Source organism: Trichomycterus rosablanca, chromosome 3, assembly GCF_030014385.1.
Source record: "Trichomycterus rosablanca isolate fTriRos1 chromosome 3, fTriRos1.hap1, whole genome shotgun sequence".
NCBI lineage: Eukaryota > Metazoa > Chordata > Actinopteri > Siluriformes > Trichomycteridae > Trichomycterus > Trichomycterus rosablanca.
This window is the reverse complement of record NC_085990.1, coordinates 33,791,091-33,809,873: the sequence shown is the minus strand read 5'-3', so window position 1 is coordinate 33,809,873 and position 18,783 is coordinate 33,791,091. Positions and strand designations below refer to the sequence as shown.

The following is an 18,783-nucleotide window of genomic DNA, read 5'->3' as shown; positions in this document are numbered from 1 at the left end:
TGAGGCACGGCTGTTTGAAACACTGTTTGCAGCATTTAGATGTAAACTAGTATTTTGTTGAATGTCACGTATAGTAATACATGGGCATCTGTGTAGATCAAACCTTACACAACTAAGGATGAACGGATTCCAATCAAAGATGGTTCTGTTATTTGTTTTTTGATTATCCTGTTATCCTGTTATATATAAATCTAAACACTAAAACCTAAAGGGAAAATCTACACTAAATATGCTTAATACTTCATATTACAATATCAAATTGACCAGTGTTACACATGTATTTTGGTGCTGTACAACCTGCTTGGCATGGAATCCACTACAAATGCCTACACTTAATTATTAAATTCAAGTGTTTCAGCTACACCTATTGCTAACAGGTAAACAAAATCAATAAAATAAATAGTATGAGTCCAACTTTTTGGCAACAGTTTCCTATTCTGTCTGGCATGACTGCCAGTGTACAATCCAATGTCCATTAAGACATGATTTGACAAATTTGAAACTCTTATATTCTTCACCAACATTGCTGAATACTTTTGGCTCTATTGGAATGTTGATGGCAAGCCAGACATTTCTACAAGCAAACTCCAAATCTTGTGAAAAGCCTTCTCGTAAGAGTGGGGGCTGCTGTAGCTATAAAAAGGTGGAAACTACAATTTTGTTAGATTTTGGATTTTAAGGTCAGGTGTTGCAATACGTAGTGCTATTACAGTATATGACACAACTGAATGGAATGGAAACTAAACATACTAAAACTGAACAGTCTAGCACAATATGCTGCACTTGATGTTCAGTTGTGATTGTTGCATTTAAACAGCCAACAAAAACTCATTTACCAGTGGGAAACAATATTCTTCATGACGATATTGCCAACTGCATTCAATTCAGTAGCTGAATGGGAGAGTTTAGCATGTTACATTGGCCAGTGGAACAGTAAAAGCGAAGCATTAAATGTGAATGAATGTACTGTCCAATGCATTTCTGTTCTCATCCCTTTACATGTAAATGAGGGCAGTAATATCTCTCATTCCATGAATCAGGGTGAATTTATTGCAACGTTTTATACTTTTCTTTGTGATGCAAATTTCTGTACAAGCAAGCAAAGTTATGAGTTCTATCTGTAGGAAAATTTCTGATGAGCACTCAACTGCAGCATATGAGTGCAGTTGAATGACGTTGTGGGTAAGATAATGTAGAAATAATGTAGAAGCAGACCCTGTTCATATAAGGTGGGTAAACCTCAAGTCAAACAAGTTAGTCACAAAATAAATCTCAGTGGTTGTTCCATGTAAGATTATAAGAATGTATGAGTCAGCGTGGATTTTTCCTTTCCCTTCCTAACTGTGCCTATTAAAGATATACAAGAATTCACACCAAATTAAGAAAGTACTATAGTTCTCACATTTGAAGATTTTAGATATAAAGGTATATTTGCTCATTAAACATAATTTTGCAGTTACTTATTTTTTATATGGAAAATAAGGCTAAATGTACATTTAACAATTAACCAAAAGAAACTTCTCGAGGTTTAAAATCATAGGCCATCACAGTGGTGTAGCTGGTAGAGTGGGTGCCACACAGCAAGTCCTGCACAACTAGGTTTGACTTTTGCTTCTAGTCACTGCATGTGGGGAGTTTCATATGTTCTCTATGTGTCTGTGTGGGTTACTTTCAGAAAATCTAGTTTCCTTCCATCGACAAAACACTTGCAAAAGATGGATTGAGAAAGTGAGTGAGCATGTGAATAAATAAATAATTGAGTAAGTAGGCGAGACGGATTGGTTTTCGCCTTTCCACCCAGAGTTTGTGGATGGCACCAGACCCATCACGACCCACGTTTATTAAATGAGAATACATACATAAACAAAAAACAAATATGTGTATCCTACAACATGAGATAAATTATTTTACAAGGTTTTAGACCTAATTGAATACAGAGCATGTGCATTATTTATTAAATATTTTTCTTATTTTGTTAGATGTCAAACATCATGAGTTTAGCTAAAAGGTCTCATTTTAATTTGTTCATGATCAATATTTTAAAGTAAACTGCTAAACCTATTTTTTGTGATAACGGAGCATTTGGATTTTAAGGTAGGCAAAATTTACACTTTACAAATCCTAATATTAAGTAATTTAAGTTTTTAATTAATTAATAAAGTTTTGTTATTTAGTAGTGTGTTTAGTAATTTACATTTACATTTTCAGCATTTATCAGACGCTTTTATCCAAAGCGACTTACACAATGAGCAATTGAGGATTAAGGGCCTTGCTTAGGGACCCAACAGTGGCAACTTGGTGGTGGCGGGGCTTGAACCGGGAACCTTCTGCTTACTAGTCCAGTATCTTAACCACCGAACTATCACTGGCCCCATAGTAATGTGTAGTCTAAAATGACCCTACAGTGTTTCACAGAAGTTTTGTCACCCCATGCCAATTTTTTACCTTCCTTAAGGAAGTAAACATACATTTTCCACAAAATGCTACATTTAGCAGTATTGGCACTGGGTGCAACAGTCTATTATAATCTGGTTTTAATCCTAACGTTGCTATTGGCTGACCAAGTGCCAATCAGATATGATTGACTATATCTAAGTATGAGGGGAAAATGGCCAAAGGCCTGCGATAGATTGGCCCCCTGTCCAAGGTGTTCCTGCCTTGTGCCCAGCTCCCTGGTGGAACCTGGCCTACCCAACTCTTACCAGGATAAAATGATGATGAAAATGAAGGGAAAATTACATTATCCATTATCCAAACGTTTGCATAAGAATAAAACAAAGGAAACTTCTACTAATTTCTTCAACTGAGGTAAATAAAAGTGTAACTCATGACATGTGCATGTCTGCCATGATTAAATAGAGCAATCATGCTACTGTCTGAGCCCCTTTGCTGCAGTGATATACACAGCCATGGCTGCTGATAGTACTTGTCAATGCAGCTTAGCCATGTTAAGGATATGGAGAATAAGTTTGCCATAGGTGACAAAAAGGCACAAGCTGACAAGTATTCTTCTATGATAAAAGCTCAGCCTTAACACTTCATTCAAGAATTGTGCTGCAATTTGCATTTTCACAGAGAACATAGGCAGTCATCATTAATACACATGTACACACCATTGCATTACTGTTCATTAAAAGGGAGCAGTCATGCAGCAAAACAATCCTGTGATTGTCCTGTTAAGCAACAGTATTTAATTCCAGATTCACTTTTATTCCTTCCTGCATTAAAAAAAGGTTTAATTTTGTATCCCAGAATGCCAAGATTAACATTTTAGCTATTGCATGCAAATATACAGAGCATGCACTTGTTGATCGTTCTTAGATTGATAATGTTTTTTTTAATGGCTTTGATGATAAATGACAAATCACTTTCTGTTAAAGGCTTGTTAAATTGTTATAAAAAAAGTTACACATGAATGTTCCCCTTTAATATACCACTGTTCATTATGTGACCACTAGTCCTGACCATGGTGCCATGTCATCAGTTCTTGGTTGAGTGTTAACACAACAGAATAAATACATAAAGAAAATGATGTTGTTTTTTTCCAACAGTAGAACATATAGTACTGTTGTTCTTGTAGATGTTCTTGTTGTTGAAGATGGACAAAGATTAGAGAGATTAACAGAGTCCTCCTGCATACTCATCCTCCTCTTCCACGGGTTTCTCAGCTCCAGTGTCTCCAGCAGAATTGACAGTGGCTTTTTTCTTCTTTCCTCCTCCAGGAACATTTAGACTGATAGCCAGCTTAGCATACTGGAAAATAAAAGATAAATTGATTGTTATAACACTTACAAGTAGAGCTCCATGTAGAAGACTATGTTTAGTGGCAGAGCCAAGTGCTCTATGATGTTTTAACCATTTCTTTGAAATGTTAAAACAAAATAGTAAAGAATAGTCCTATTTACTCAATTTACACAAACACTGTTCTTTGCTCAACAGCCCAACAGTGGCCAAGCAGGCGGTGGTGGTGCTTAAACAAGCAACCTTCCAATCAATAATCCAGCATCTTAACCACTGAACTAGCAATGCCCATAGAATAAACATGACAAAAATATAAAGATTTACAATTTGCCTATTAGTTACAGCTAAGGGTTGGAATGATTACAAAAAGTTTCTGATAGCTAACGGGACTAAATTAAACAGTGTGCAGTTTAGTACTCACATCATTGTCCATGTATTTGAACAAAGGTGAGTTGCAGACTCGCGCCACCTGCTCTTCATCCTGCTGATCGTAGCCCTGTAACAACTGCTCCAACGCCACACAGTCCTCACTCCCACTGAATCCTGGAATACTGTAGCTCTCCCGCACACACTTATCAGCTGCTACATAATCTCCTCTGTGGAGCTGAACCAGCACCTGTGCAATGGTTTTCTGAACACAACAGAGTAAATTAATGTTCTAATGTGTTTAAGAGCTGAATAGATCTGTGTAGCGTTTAGGTAAAACAGAAGTTACCTTAAAACATGTGGGGTAATTTTCTATATCTCTGTACATGTTCTTTTCCTTCTGGATTGACACAGCAGCTTCATCAAATCTTTAGGGGGGAAAACATGAGAAATTAAGAACTGGGACCAAAAATACAATGATAAAATGATAACTAAATGATATGACATTGTATATATTATTTGGTATAAATGTAAAAACTTTACTTCTTTTGTCTGACAAGAAGTCGTGATGCTTTACCAAGCAGTTCCACAGCTTGCCGCAGTCGTTCCTCATTCTGAAACAGATCACATGTGCATCAAAATACACGCTCAGAACATACTTTGTCAGTCATCACATTTTGTGTGCTGAATATATACACAAGGGCTGTAAGGACTATTAACATCAATAAACCCTGTGACTAACACAAAATAATGTATAGAATCTTAAATAAAGTACACTGTTCGTGTTGTTATTTATCCACGTTAATCAAGTAGCACACTACAGAGGAATAACATCTGAAACACAGCCATCTATTAATTATTGTTATTTTCTTTATTGAGGGTAGATAGCTTATATGGGTCGTAAGATATTTGAGTGAACAATCATTTTATTTATGGAATGAAATCATAAAATCCTTTTTTTTTTTGCTATTTTGTTCATGCATTTTACCCTTTTTCTCCAAATTTAGCGTAGTCAATTTGTCTTCTGCTGCTGGAGACTCCGGTCGTGTCCGAGGAGGGTATATTCGCCTGCCTCACACTCCCTCCTACACCGACCCCTTCTTATTCGCCCACACATTGGGTGAAATTGCGCATGAGGCCAGTATTTGCACGCGGAGAGCCCCGCACTGATCTCCACGCTCCTCCACTTGCTGTACAGGTGCCTCGAGCAACTAGCCCACTCACATTATGTCCGGTCTTTTACCCTCCTGGCAGACTTTAAATGGCCATCCTTGTCTGCTGCAGGCACTGCCAATTATGCCCGCTAGAGGGCTCCCAGTTTAGCTGAGCTGAGGTTCGAACTCGGGAGTTCAGAATCTCAGCGCTGGTGTGCTAGCGGAATATCCCGCTGTGTCACCTGGGCACCGTATAATCCATTTTTAAACTTTGTCATACACTAAAATTTTCATGACCTAAAGGATATATTTCTACCTAATTGTAAAACTTTTAATCATTGTTCTTATTCTTCTTTTTATTATTATTGTTATTAGTAGTTGCAGTAGTAGTAAAATATAATTCAGTTTTTTACAGTTATGAAACCAACCTATCCAGGCATCCACAGGCAAAATTGGCCATGTCTGACAAAGAAACGACTGAATGGGTTTCTCATTGCTGCTGCAATTGTGGCCTCACCTGGCTGGTTGAGATGCCTGCATATGAAATGACTGATTTATAAATAGTGGCGTGTGACGGCTCTTGGTTAAACTCCGTCTCTGGCATGTAAAAACCGAGCAGCCTGCATGTGCGTTGTGCTTTGTTATCATAATTGCTGGAATGGTACATAACAATATCCACTGCTAAACTTTTTTAATAAAATATGGTATACTTGTTAACAGAAAATGTATAAATCATAATTTCGCTTTAGCAATTTACATTTACACTAGCAGATACTATTATACAAAGCAACTTCAAATTTTGACCAATACAGTCCAATCAATTAAGTTTTAAAGACCTTGCTCAGGGGCCAAACAACGGAAATGCCCTCATTTCCTGTCACTCACCTCAAAAACTGATGCAGCTTTCTGATAAAGATCCACAGCTTTTGCTAAATCCACACCTTCAATTAATCTGTAGATCATAATTTCTGTTATTACAAGTCTACTGAGAAATACCAAAATATTGCAAAACACAAACAAACTTAAACAGGTCATATAACTATAAAACACAAAAAAACTCATTTTAAAAAGGTAACTAACAAACTTACTTTCCCGCTCTATCAAGGGCCATGGCAGCAGTGTCAGGTGTGCCATTCTCTATGTACATCATGCTGGCTTTCTCTATGTACTGAATAGCCTCTGGCAGTCTTTGCATGTCCTTTATAAAATTAAAACAAGTGGTTTATTATGAATATTATTTGTTTGCTAAAATTAAATACATTGCTAAATGTTGTCAGTCAGGCAATGATAGATGTCTTAAGTCTCTTAAGCTTCCTTGCATATCAAAATAAACAAACTTAATGTACATTTAATTTGCAGTCTTTAGGGTTGCACTGCATGTATTCACATTACACAACTGCCTAAAATTCTGTATGTGAATGGGATCATGAAAAAGAAAAAAAAAAAAAAAGAAAAAAAAAAGAAACATATTACAAACAAATATATTCAACTGGGCTTATCAACCAGCAGTCTGTCTGCATCAGCACTACATGGATTATCTAAAAGCTTAGCGGGACTCTCCAAACATGATGTAGCTTTCTCTATGACTTCACTGCTGGCAGGTGAAAAACACAGCCATAGGCTATGAACATGTTGAAGAAAGCGCAGTGGGGTGGGGGGTTGCTGTTTTTTTGCTAGTGGCATGAGAATGGAGAAGACAAGGTTGGGAGCTAATTTGGAAAAACAAAAAAGTGTGCCATTGCACCTACTACTGTTAAATTTACTAAGTTTGTTAAATAATCAGTACAGGAGAAAAAAATTTTAAACTCACAAACTACAACTTGTGAAGATTCTTTTAGAGAGGATCAGCAATATTATATAGAGGTTAAATAATTGTGACATGACAATATTTTGCTATTGGCATTTTTGTTCATTTGCTGTATCATTCAACTGATAAAGCTAGTTAGAAGTTAGAAATCCTATTTTTCTTTGCAGGATTAAATATTTCTGACTAAAAATTTGCAACTATACAAAAAGGAACCATTAGAAACATAGGTTAGGAGGACTATGGCCTTTTCGAAAGTACTCACCTTCAGCATCATACCTGCTTGCTCAAGGGCCCTATAGAAAAAATAAAATTATAGTTGCTGTATATGCATGCATACTCCAAATGTGCTTGATAAAGTATCAGACTGCAGATATACTCACTTGGCTGCATGGAAAAAACTGTAGATCGAATTAAGGAAAGTGTTTGACAGCTTTACAAAAACATCCATAAGCACATAAAATATTACTGTAATGTTAGCTGAATCATAAAAACATAACCAGGATGGCACAGCTTTACCAAACACATTTATTGTACAGGTGAAAGGATACGTTTTGTTGTTGGTGTGAGCCTCTGCCTCTTGTAAGTAAGCATCTTTTGCCTCTTCGAGTTGCTTGGCATTTTTAAAAGCAACAGCTGAAAGTATACAGACAAACAGAATGTCTGTAGAGATGATAGACTGGAATGACCACTAACACTAGGATGTGTACAAAGAGGGCTAAAGCATTATCTTCTTGCAGCTCAAGATTTTGGGTGTTCTACCACATCTGCAGTCAAAACTACATTTACATTACATTTTTAGCATTTAGCAGATGTCTTTATCCAGTACTGTGACAATATACAGTCTGAGCAATTGAGGGTTTTGCTCGGGTCTTGCTCAAGGGCCCAACAGCAGGAACTTGGCAATGGTGGGGCTTGAACCAGTGACCTTTTGATTACTAGTCCAGTACCTTAACCGCTAGGCTACAACTATTTATCCTTCATTGCAAATTAGGTTTATTAGCTAATTTACAAACTTTTTGCTGTTTGCAATAAACCAATCTAACAAAAACAATTTAAATTGCACAACACAACTAATTTAATAAGTGGTTTCTCCAAATTCAACACAAAATGCAGTGGTACCTTGTAACTCAACGTCCCCTAAACTCAAATTCTTTGAAACTCAACTCCCTTAGTCGAGAAATCTGTACCCTTAAACTCAACGTGTTCAATTTGTTTCTGTTTTTTAGCTTGAGCAATGTGGTAATACGTCATCAAAGTGTGCACATGAAAAAAATGTGCATTTGTGTGGAATAACTGTCAAATCCAGTCTGAAAGCTCCACATGTATCTGTGTTTAACTGGATTTTCCTCACTGTTTCACTTTTAAACTTGTGTTACAGCCCAGGGTTCTGAGAAATTGTAAGAATCAGCTTTTTATTTCAATGTTTTTTAATATTATATTTGTTATAATATTATAATATTATTTGCAGTGTATGTGTCAAAAACAACCCCATTATTTTACATATGCCTAAAATATGTGATAATAATAATAATAATAATAATACATTTAATTTGTAACGCACTTTACATTTGTGTACAAATCTCAATATGCAAGTCTACGCGCCCATGGCACGTATTAACAGGTTTCCCAGTCCCAGGACCAACTGAAGTTGAGTTTCAAGGTACCACTGTATCATTTTAATTAGTACTACATTCTCAGAATTACTCAACCCTTTCATGACAAGCTTCTTTAGTACTAAGTAGAGCATCGTTTTGCTGTTATGACCTGCTGCAAATGTGATGCATAGGCAGACACCAGCTTTTGGCAGCTAAATGTAGACATCTGACTCAGGAGGTTTCTGCTACACACTGATCAAATATGCAGCACCTTACAATAAATTCTCAGTTATAGGCATGTTTTATTAATATTACCGGCTTTGTTGTATTCTGATGCAGCACTGTCATAGTCCGGCTTCCATTTCATAAAGCTCGTCTTTAAACTGAAACATAATAATAATACACAGATTATTAGCATGTATTTTGTAATAAATATTCCCAGCTGTAGCTGTACAGTTCTGAAGAACTATGGAAATAACATACATGGCAATTAAAGAATGTAAAGAATCTAAACGTTTAAAGCTATATATTTATATATATTATACAGTGTTTTACTGACCGGTACTGCCCAGTATACTTACTATTTTTCCGCTTTGGCTATGTGCTCATGCGCTTCATTTATTTTCTGAGCCATAATGATCAAGCAGCACTTTTATCATTCAATAATGAAACTACAATATTAACCGCTGTGTTATAAACAGAAATCCGGTGTGTTATGACCCCCTGACGTTTGATGATATGATCATGACTGTTCACTTCCGTGTCTGGAGGAGGTGCTTTATTCCCACCCGTTTTCCGACAAAACTCCGCCCATCATCTTGGATTGACACCTTCATTCTTCAATTGGGGAAGAGCTAAAAAGAACGTGATGCGACATATAAAATACGATTTATAACATAAAATACATTTTCCTTGTTATTAAAAATTTTGCGTTTATTCTGGATTTTCAGAAAATATATTTAACTCTTATAGCTTTTTACTCCATATAATGATCAGTGATTGACTAATGCTAAAAGAAAAACATCTACAGTCTGCAATGAATGAAAAGCTGTTTGAACATGTGCAACATTTTGTTACACCACAATCAATATAATATAATACGGGTTTAAAGACTACGGTGCAATAAATAACATAAGGCTTATTGTATTTCTGTAGTGGTGACGTTTAAGATGTCACGTGAAGGTGCATCTGGTGGCATGGCTAATGAAAATAGTATACAAATCCAGACATCCCAAGTTGCAAAAACTCATTTCAGGGAGGTACCCCCGAACCCGGACCTTGACCCCGACCCCCCAAGCCCAAAAAAAAAAAGCTAAAAAACCTCTCGCACACACCAAAGGATATTGGTGATAACTAGGGTGGCCAGATTCATAGTAACAAAAAGGAGGACATTACACCCCAAAAAGCCGGACATTACACCAAAAAGACGGACGTCATATTAGGAACAGGGGGACATGATACTGCAACACACAGAATGAATCCAGAACCCATATAACAGAGTTTTTGACCAATTTAAGCAAGAATTCTATATCAAATTACTGTTTTACTCACTAAATGTTGTGTCTACTTTTTATATTTAAGTCTGTTCCTCGCTGCCTCCAAAAGTTTACTTTTTGGCATTTTCACCGCGTTCCTGATCATGAGAGCTGAGTGATTGACTCAGGTAGCGGTGTTTACAGGACAGATAGGGCGGGCGAAATTCAACCACCCAATCACAGACTAGCATTTAGAGGGCGGACCTTCTCCGATTGGCCAGTGGTAGCTCTATAAGGAGTCAAATGAGGCTATTAAACCAATGAAATACAAAGCATTTGTTCTGACATGTACCTGAGCCAATGACAGATAATATTAATCAAAAATGAAACCAGTTCAGTTCTGAAAAGCCGGACTGTCCAGCCTAAAACCGGACGTCTGGCCACCCTAGTGATAACAGAACTTTTAGGAGCTGCTAACTGAGCTACTAAGCTAACTGGTCGCGTCACAAACACATTAATGTGTACTACATAGTGCACTAGATGGTGTGAAAGATAATAGATTTATGTTCCCTACATAGTGCACTAGATTGTATATTAGAAAAGAATTTATGTTCCTTACTTAGTGCACTAGATAGTGTACTAGATATTATAAAACAGATAGTTCCGGTCCTAAAATCTGATTGGCTGAGCCGCGTTCGAAGCCGTTGTAAAATCCCCGATAAACGCACACCTATGACCACCTCACATCGTTCCATATTAATACGCCACTGAAAAGAAAAAGTGAATGTTATGTTCGCCCTCTTAACGAACTACCTGGGGTCGCGGAAGAATGCGTTTTGTAAGTGTTTTTGTAAATAAAAACATTTATAAATTAAACGTTGTATTTTATTATATTTTATGTTGACCGGCGTTTTATAAAAGCAATGAGCCACTCGAGACCGTGCGTTACTGCTATGATTTTATCATTTTATCGTGTGTGTGTGTGTGTGTGTGTGTGTGTGTGTGTGTGTGTGTGTGTGTGTGTGTGTGTGCGTGCGTGCGTGCGTGCGTGCGCGTGCGCGCGCGCTCTTGACCGCTCGTTCTAGATTCCGGGAGATTTTATCTGACTTGCGGGCATCAGGGAACCGCTATGTATATGCGGGAGACTTGGGATGTCTGCAAATCTACTGATGGATGCGATGTACAGTTTTCACAGGGTTAAATACTTTTACATGTACGCAAACTTCTGCACTCCATGATTATAACGTTAAAAGACCGAATAGTAATGATGCTACATGAAAAGGCGGAAACTAATCAAATACAGGTGGGAAAAAATTTATGTTTATTTCTCTATCTAACCCTAGATCCGCACTGCCCCCCAGCTATCAGGTAAAACACTACAAGAGGAATAATAGTAATAATGAAATACACTGATCAGCCATAACATTAAAACCACCTCCTTGTTTCTACACTCACTGTCCATTTTATCAGCTCCACTTATCATATAGAAGCACTTTGTACTTCTGCAATTACTGACTGTAGTCCATCTCTGCATACTTTTTTAGCTTGCTTTCACCCTGTTCTTCAATGGTCAGGACCCCAACAGGACCACTACAGAGCAGGTATTATTTAGGTGGTGGATCATTCTCAGCACTGCAGTGACAATGACATGGTGGTGGTGTGTTAGTGTGTGTTGTGTTGGTATGAGTGGATCAGACACAGCAGCGCTGCTGGAGTTTTTAAATACCGTGTCCACTCACTGTCCACTCCATTCACTCTTGTTTTATTATTATTATTATTATTATTCAGGCCGTTTTATGTCAACAGTGGTGTTTTATGTTCCTTGTTTTTTTGCTCTCTGTTTACATTGAAATGCTCAGTTTTCATGGTGAGGCACCAGGGCGTAAAATTCTTTTCAATTTTGGGGGTACAATGAACTGTAAAATTTCTCAACGGCAATTCCTAGAAGGTAACGCTGAGGGTTTTTACCAAAAGTAATGTTGCTGTAAATGTAAAATGAAGTCTTCGGGTTTTAGCATAATCAACCAGTAACACCAAGAATGGCCTGTAGGTGGCGCACTATATATGGACGTTTTTCTAAATTCAAGGAGGATGATGTGATCTCATCTAACAAGAAGATGGTTTCAGTATAAATGAGCACTGTATTGATTAAATGTGTGTTACTCGTCTAATCTCAAAGTTTGCTACTGTGGCTTTACAAGAACATATTTCAGCTTTAAGTACAGTTGTAAAAGCAGAAGAAATACTTCACTGAATTACCAAACTTCATCAAACAAAATGTTTTTCTAATATATTTACTTATTGTAGACATCTTTAAAACAAGGTATGGGTAATTATGCCACCAAATGTAGGGAAACATAAATATGTACAATACTTAATAATGTAATAATTGTAAAAGTATAAAATAAAACACTGTGAAAAAACATTAATGCAGAAACCGGTGTGGGCTCCTTGCGGGTGCTATGGCTTCCTCCAACAAGTCCAAAGAACTGAAGTCAGGTCAATTTGAGTTACTAAACCCTAAAACTAATATAATATATATGTATATACAGTGTATCACAAAAGTGAGTACACCCCTCACATTTCTGCAGATATTTAAGTATATCTTTTCATGGGACAACACTGACAAAATGACACTTTGACACAATGAAAAGTAGTCTGTGTGCAGCTTATATAACAGTGTAAATTTATTCTTCCCTCAAAATAACTCAATATACAGCCATTAATGTCTAAACCACCGGCAACAAAAGTGAGTACACCCCTAAGAGACTACACCCCGAAATGTCCAAATTGAGCACTGCTTGCCATTTTCCCTCCAAAATGTCATGTGATTTGTTAGTGTTACTAGGTCTCAGGTGTGCATAGGGAGCAGGTGTGTTCAATTTAGTAGTACAGCTCTCACACTCTCTCATACTGGTCACTGAAAGTTCCAACATGGCACCTCATGGCAAAGAACTCTCTGAGGATCTTAAAAGACGAATTGTTGCGCTACATGAAGATGGCCAAGGCTACAAGAAGATTGCCAACACCCTGAAACTGAGCTGCAGCACAGTGGCCAAGATCATCCAGCGTTTTAAAAGAGCAGGGTCCACTCAGAACAGACCTCGCGTTGGTCGTCCAAAGAAGCTGAGTGCACGTGCTCAGCGTCACATCCAACTGTTGTCTTTGAAAGATAGGTGCAGGAGTGCTGTCAGCATTGCTGCAGAGATTGAAAAGGTGGGGGGTCAGCCTGTCAGTGCTCAGACCATACGCCGCACACTACATCAAATTGGTCTGCATGGCTGTCACCCCAGAAGGAAGCCTCTTCTGAAGTCTCTACACAAGAAAGCCCGCAAACAGTTTGCTGAAGACATGTCAACAAAGGACATGGATTACTGGAACCATGTCCTATGGTCTGATGAGACCAAGATTAATTTGTTTGGTTCAGATGGTCTCAAGCATGTGTGGCGGCAATCAGGTGAGGAGTACAAAGATAAGTGTGTCATGCCTACAGTCAAGCATGGTGGTGGGAATGCCATGGTCTGGGGCTGTATGAGTGCAGCAGGTGTTGGGGAGTTACATTTCATTGAAAGACACATGAACTCCAATATGTACTGTGAAATACTGAAGCAGAGCATGATCCCCTCCCTCCGGAAACTGGGTCGCAGGGCAGTGTTCCAGCATGATAATGACCCCAAACACACCTCTAAGACGACCACTGCTTTATTGAAGAGGCTGAGGGTAAAGGTGATGGACTGGCCAAGCATGTCTCCAGACCTAAACCCAATAGAACATCTTTGGGGCATCCTCAAGCGGAAGGTGGAGGAGCGTAAAGTCTCGAATATCCGCCAGCTCCGTGATGTCGTCATGGAGGAGTGGAAAAGCATTCCAGTGGCAACCTGTGAAGCTCTGGTAAACTCCATGCCCAGGAGAGTTAAGGCAGTTCTGGGAAATAATGGTGGCCACACAAAATATTGACACTTCAGGAACTTTCACTAAGTGGTGTACTCACTTTTGTTGCCGGTGGTTTAGACATTAATGGCTGTATATTGAGTTATTTTGAGGGAAGAATAAAGTTACACTGTTATATAAGCTGCACACAGACTACTTTTCATTGTGTCAAAGTGTCATTTTGTCAGTGTTGTCCCATGAAAAGATATACTTAAATATCTGCAGAAATGTGAGGGGTGTACTCACTTTTGTGATACACTGTATATATACTGATCAGCCATAACATAGCAGGTATTATTTGGGTGTTGGATCATTCTCAGCACTGCAGTGACACTGACGTAGTGGTGGTGTGTTAGTGTGTGTTGTGCTGGTATGAGTGAATCAGACACAGCAGCGCTGCTGGAGTTTTTAAATACCGTGTCCACTCACTGTCCACTCTATTAGCCAATCCTACCTAGTTGGTCCACGTTGTAGATGTAAAGTCAGAGACAATCGCTTATCTATTGCTGCTGTTTGAGTTGGTCATCTTCTAGACCTTCATCAGTGGTCACAGGACGCTGCCCACAGGGCGCTGTTGGCTGGATATATTTTTGGTTGGTGGACTATTCTCAGTCCAGCAGGGACAGTGAGGTGTTTAAAAACTCCATCAGAATTGCTGTGTCTTTTCCACTCATACCAGCACAACACACACTAACACACCACCACCATGTCAGTGTCACTGCAGTGCTGAGAATGATCCACCACCCAAATAATACCTGCTCTGTAGTGGTCCTGGGAGAGTCCTGACCATTAAAGAACATTATGAAAGGGGGCTAACAAAGCATGCAGAGAAACAAATGGACTACAGTCAGTAATTGTAGAACTACAAAGTGCTTCTATATTGTAAGTGGAGCTGATAAGAGGAACAGTGTGGTTTTTATGTTTTATGGTTTTAATGTTATGGCTGATCGGTATATATATATTAGGGCTGTATATATTAAATTTTTTAATCGCAATTAATCTCAGAATTTCATATAGTTAATCGCGAATAATCGCATTAAAAAAAATCTGTGTAAATGTTATAGAAAACAAGGATTTTTAAGTGAAATGTTACAATTAAAATGGTGAACACATTTTATGCTAAATGTACTGATGTTAAAAACTGCTGGGACAAGAGAAAACTGTAAGGGAGTTTTATTCACTCACATACTAGGCAGTAAATGTCAGATTGTAGGTTAGAATTTCTCCATCAGCAAACATTGTAGATCAGCGGTGCTTTAGGTGGGATAAGGCGTAGTTATTGTATCAGACTTGTCTGTGGTTGTATCGTGACGATGGTTTGATGGACGTTTCTACACGAAGTGAGTGTGTTTTGACCCTTTGGGGCTTCCATAGTTCATGAACTAACGTGCTCGACTCAGCTTTCCGGTATTCGGTACAGAAGAATAAGTTAATTAAGTGTAATAAAGTGTTCTGCTCCCGACAACTTGTGAATATAGCGTGTATTTATTTATTTATTATGCAAGTGCATCACTACCACGATCGGTAACATTATGTTAACAAACCGCAAATGAAAAACGGTGGCAAGTCCGACATTAAAACGTTTGTTCTACCAGTCAAGTGTCAACATGAACTAGAATTTGCGTTAATGGCACTAATTTTTTTAATCGCGTTAAATTGAGATTGCGTTAATGCGTTATTATCGCGTTAACTTCGACAGCCCTAATATATATATATATATATAGTGTTTATATACATATGTATTGTTTACCTGGTCTATGTTTAATATCCATGCTACAAACGATTACAAGGCTTTTGGAGCAATATTCTGTGGACTGATAAGTCAATAGTGGAACCTTTTGAAAGACATGGGTCCTGTTATATTTGGCGTAAAGCTAACACTGCATTCCACCATAAGCACATCATAGCAACAGTCAAATATGGTGGTGAAAGTGTGATGGTCTGGGGCTGCTTAGGTTCAACAGGATCTAGACGACTTAGACGTCATAATTGCAGGAACCATGAAGTCTGCTCTTTCTCAGAAGATCCTGAAGGAGAATGTCTGCCCAGTTGGGTTATAGAGCAGGACAGCAATCCAAAGCACACAAGCAAGTTTATCTCTGAAATGCTTAAAAGAAACAAAATTAAGGGTGGCCATGTCCTGACTTTAATCCCACTGGGATGCTTTATTTTAAGGAACAGTTTATGACCTAAAGTTATTGGACACCTGACCATGAGCTTGTTGGACATCCCAGTTCAAAAACAAATGGTATTAAAATAGAGTGAGCTCTATGCAATCTTTTCAGCTATAACAACAGTCACCGGCTTCTCACAAGACTTTTTAAGTATTCCGTTAATATAGCATTTGTATGGCTGAGCACTGATGTTGGTCAAGAAATTGATGTTCCAGTTCATTTTAAAGCTGTTCAGTAGGGTTGTGGTCATGACGCTCATGTGCAGGCCACTGGAGTTTCTTTAAACCAAGCTTTTCTTCGTGTATTCATAGACCTTGCTTTGTGCACAGGGGTACAGTCATGCTGGAACTGGAAAGAACCTTCCCTAGATTGATGCTGCAAAGTTGTAAGCATATACTTTATACAACTTACTTTGTACACATGTTAGTAATTGTTTTGGCTTAAACCCATGAATGTAATAATTAGAAGGGGTGTCTCAGTACAACAGGTGGACTTCAGCTGGGTTTAAGCCCAAACATCTCAGGGATAATTAAAGCAAACAGGATGCACCACAACAAATAGGTATGTAAGTGTAGGTACAAATGGCAATTATATCAAGTCAAAATCAGATTCACAAGTGTCTGAAGAAATGTAAACACATTTCAAAAAATGGGACACAGTCGTTTATCACTGTCACACCACCTTTCATTTAAAGTTTTGTAATTGTCAGAAAACTAAGGACACGTAAAACTGTTGAGTTTATTTTCAGAATAAAACACACTGCTCTTGGGTCTCTGTTCTTGCATATTGTGCTTCAAAAGGCTCCACAATGCTTGCATATCTGTAAATGTACTATAATGCTGAGGATTACATTTGCTTTTTGCTGCAATATGAGCTTCCATCTGAACAACTGTTTTTGAATACTTTTATTCAAATTTCTTCTACATAGAATTCTTATTTTAGCGAAGAGTAGTTGTTTACTTTACCTTGAAACTGAGTAACTGTTTTGCTACTTTATCCACCATTAGGTCGCCTCACAGCATAAAGGTTCTGGGTTTAATTCCCAGGTAGAGCGGCCTGGGTCCTTTCTGTGTGGAGTTTGCATGTTCTCCCCGTGACTGCGTGGGTTTCCTCCGGAAGCTCTGGTTTCCTCCCACAGTCCAAAGACATGCAGTCAGGTTAATTGGCGATACAAAATTGTCCATGACTGCGTCTGACAGAATATTTTGTAACCAGTAACTACTGTACATGTCCTGTCATGAATGTAACCAAAAGTGTGTAACAAATAAACAAATCCACCATTAGAAGTAAAAGGCTGTTTTAAAAAAGTAAGATTAAAAAAGTAAAAATACATGAATAATACACCACACAACTGTGAAAAATGTTAAAAAATTTGAAAAAAGATTAAAGTAGTACAATGACACCCTTTCACAATAGTAAACTAATTTTAAAGTGCAAATATCATTAAAACAGCTAATTGTACAGACACTAATAAAACAAATTAAGAAGACAAACCCGAAAAGACATAGTAGACATGTACACTGATCAGCCATAACATTAAAACCACCTCCTTGTTTCTACACCCACTGTCCATTTTATCAGCTCCACTTACCATATGGAAGCACTTTGTAGTTCTACAATTACTGACTGTAGTCCTGTGGACTGTAATCTGTTTCTCTGCTTGCTTTGTTAGCCTCCTTTCATGCTGTTTTTCAATGGTCAGGACTGTTCCAGGACCACTACAGAGCAGGTATTATTTGGGTGGTTCTCAGCACTGCAGTGACACTGACATGGTGGTGGTGTGTTAGTGTGTTGTGATGGTATGAGTGGAAAAGACACAGCACCGCTGATGGAGTTTTTAAACACCTCACTGTCCCTGCTGGACTGAGAATAGTCCACCAATTAAAAACATCCAGCCAACATCCAGTGGACAGCGTCCTGTGTTTACTAATAAAGGTCTAGAAGATGACCAACTCAAACAGCAGCAATAGATGAGCGATCGTCTCTGACTTTACATCTACAAAGTGGACCAACTAGGTAGGCGTGTCTAATAGAGTGGACAGTGAGTGGACACGGTATTAAAAACTCCATCAGCACTGCTGTGTCTGATCCACTCATATCAGCACAACACACACTAACACATCACCACCATGTCAGTGTCACTGCAGTGCTGAGAATGATCCACCACCTAAATAATACCTGCTCTGTGGTGGTCCTGTGGGGGTCCTGACCATTGAAGAACAGCATGAAAAGAGGCTTAATAAAGTATGCAGAGAAACAGATGGACTACAGTCAGTAATTGTAGAAGTACAAGGTTCTTATATATGGTAAGTGGGGCTGATAAAATGGACAGTGAGTGTAGAAACAAAAAGGTGGTTTTAATGTTATGGCTGATCAGTTTATGTTAGATTAAAAAGGCAACAGAGTACCTTTGTGCAGTAAAGATGCTGTAGACATAGCTTGTGTCAGTTTATTTTGATAAAAGCTTTAAAAAATATATGAAAATGTTTCATATATATATATATGAAGAAACAACAGTATTGTTAGAATACCAGCTTATAT

At 38.1% G+C, this 18,783-nt stretch overlaps 1 protein-coding gene across 1 annotated transcript; it reads right to left on the bottom strand.

Moving 5' to 3' along the window:
• Positions 1-1,753: 1,753 nt before the first annotated feature.
• Positions 1,754-9,418, bottom strand: napga (N-ethylmaleimide-sensitive factor attachment protein, gamma a). Its single transcript, XM_062991192.1, has 11 exons — positions 9,245-9,418; positions 8,979-9,046; positions 7,617-7,701; positions 7,449-7,466; positions 7,331-7,361; positions 6,350-6,459; positions 6,147-6,213; positions 4,651-4,721; positions 4,457-4,535; positions 4,163-4,372; positions 1,754-3,753 (listed from the first exon to the last, which is right to left on the bottom strand). The coding sequence occupies exons 1-11, from the start codon at positions 9,295-9,297 to the stop codon at positions 3,619-3,621; spliced, it is 927 nt and encodes a 308-aa protein (XP_062847262.1). The 5' UTR covers positions 9,298-9,418; the 3' UTR covers positions 1,754-3,618.
• Between the last annotated feature and the right edge of the window lie 9,365 nt (positions 9,419-18,783).

Coding starts and splice junctions, on each gene's coding strand:
- napga (XM_062991192.1), bottom strand. CDS start 9,297: ATGGCTCAGAAAATAAATGAAGCGCATGAGCACATAGCCAAAGCGGAA. Junction 6,460..7,330: donor AAGCAGGTATGATGCTGAAG/GTGAGTACTTTC, acceptor AATTTTATAAAG/GACATGCAAAGACTGCCAGA. Junction 4,373..4,456: donor ATTACCCCACATGTTTTAAG/GTAACTTCTGTT, acceptor TGTTGTGTTCAG/AAAACCATTGCACAGGTGCT.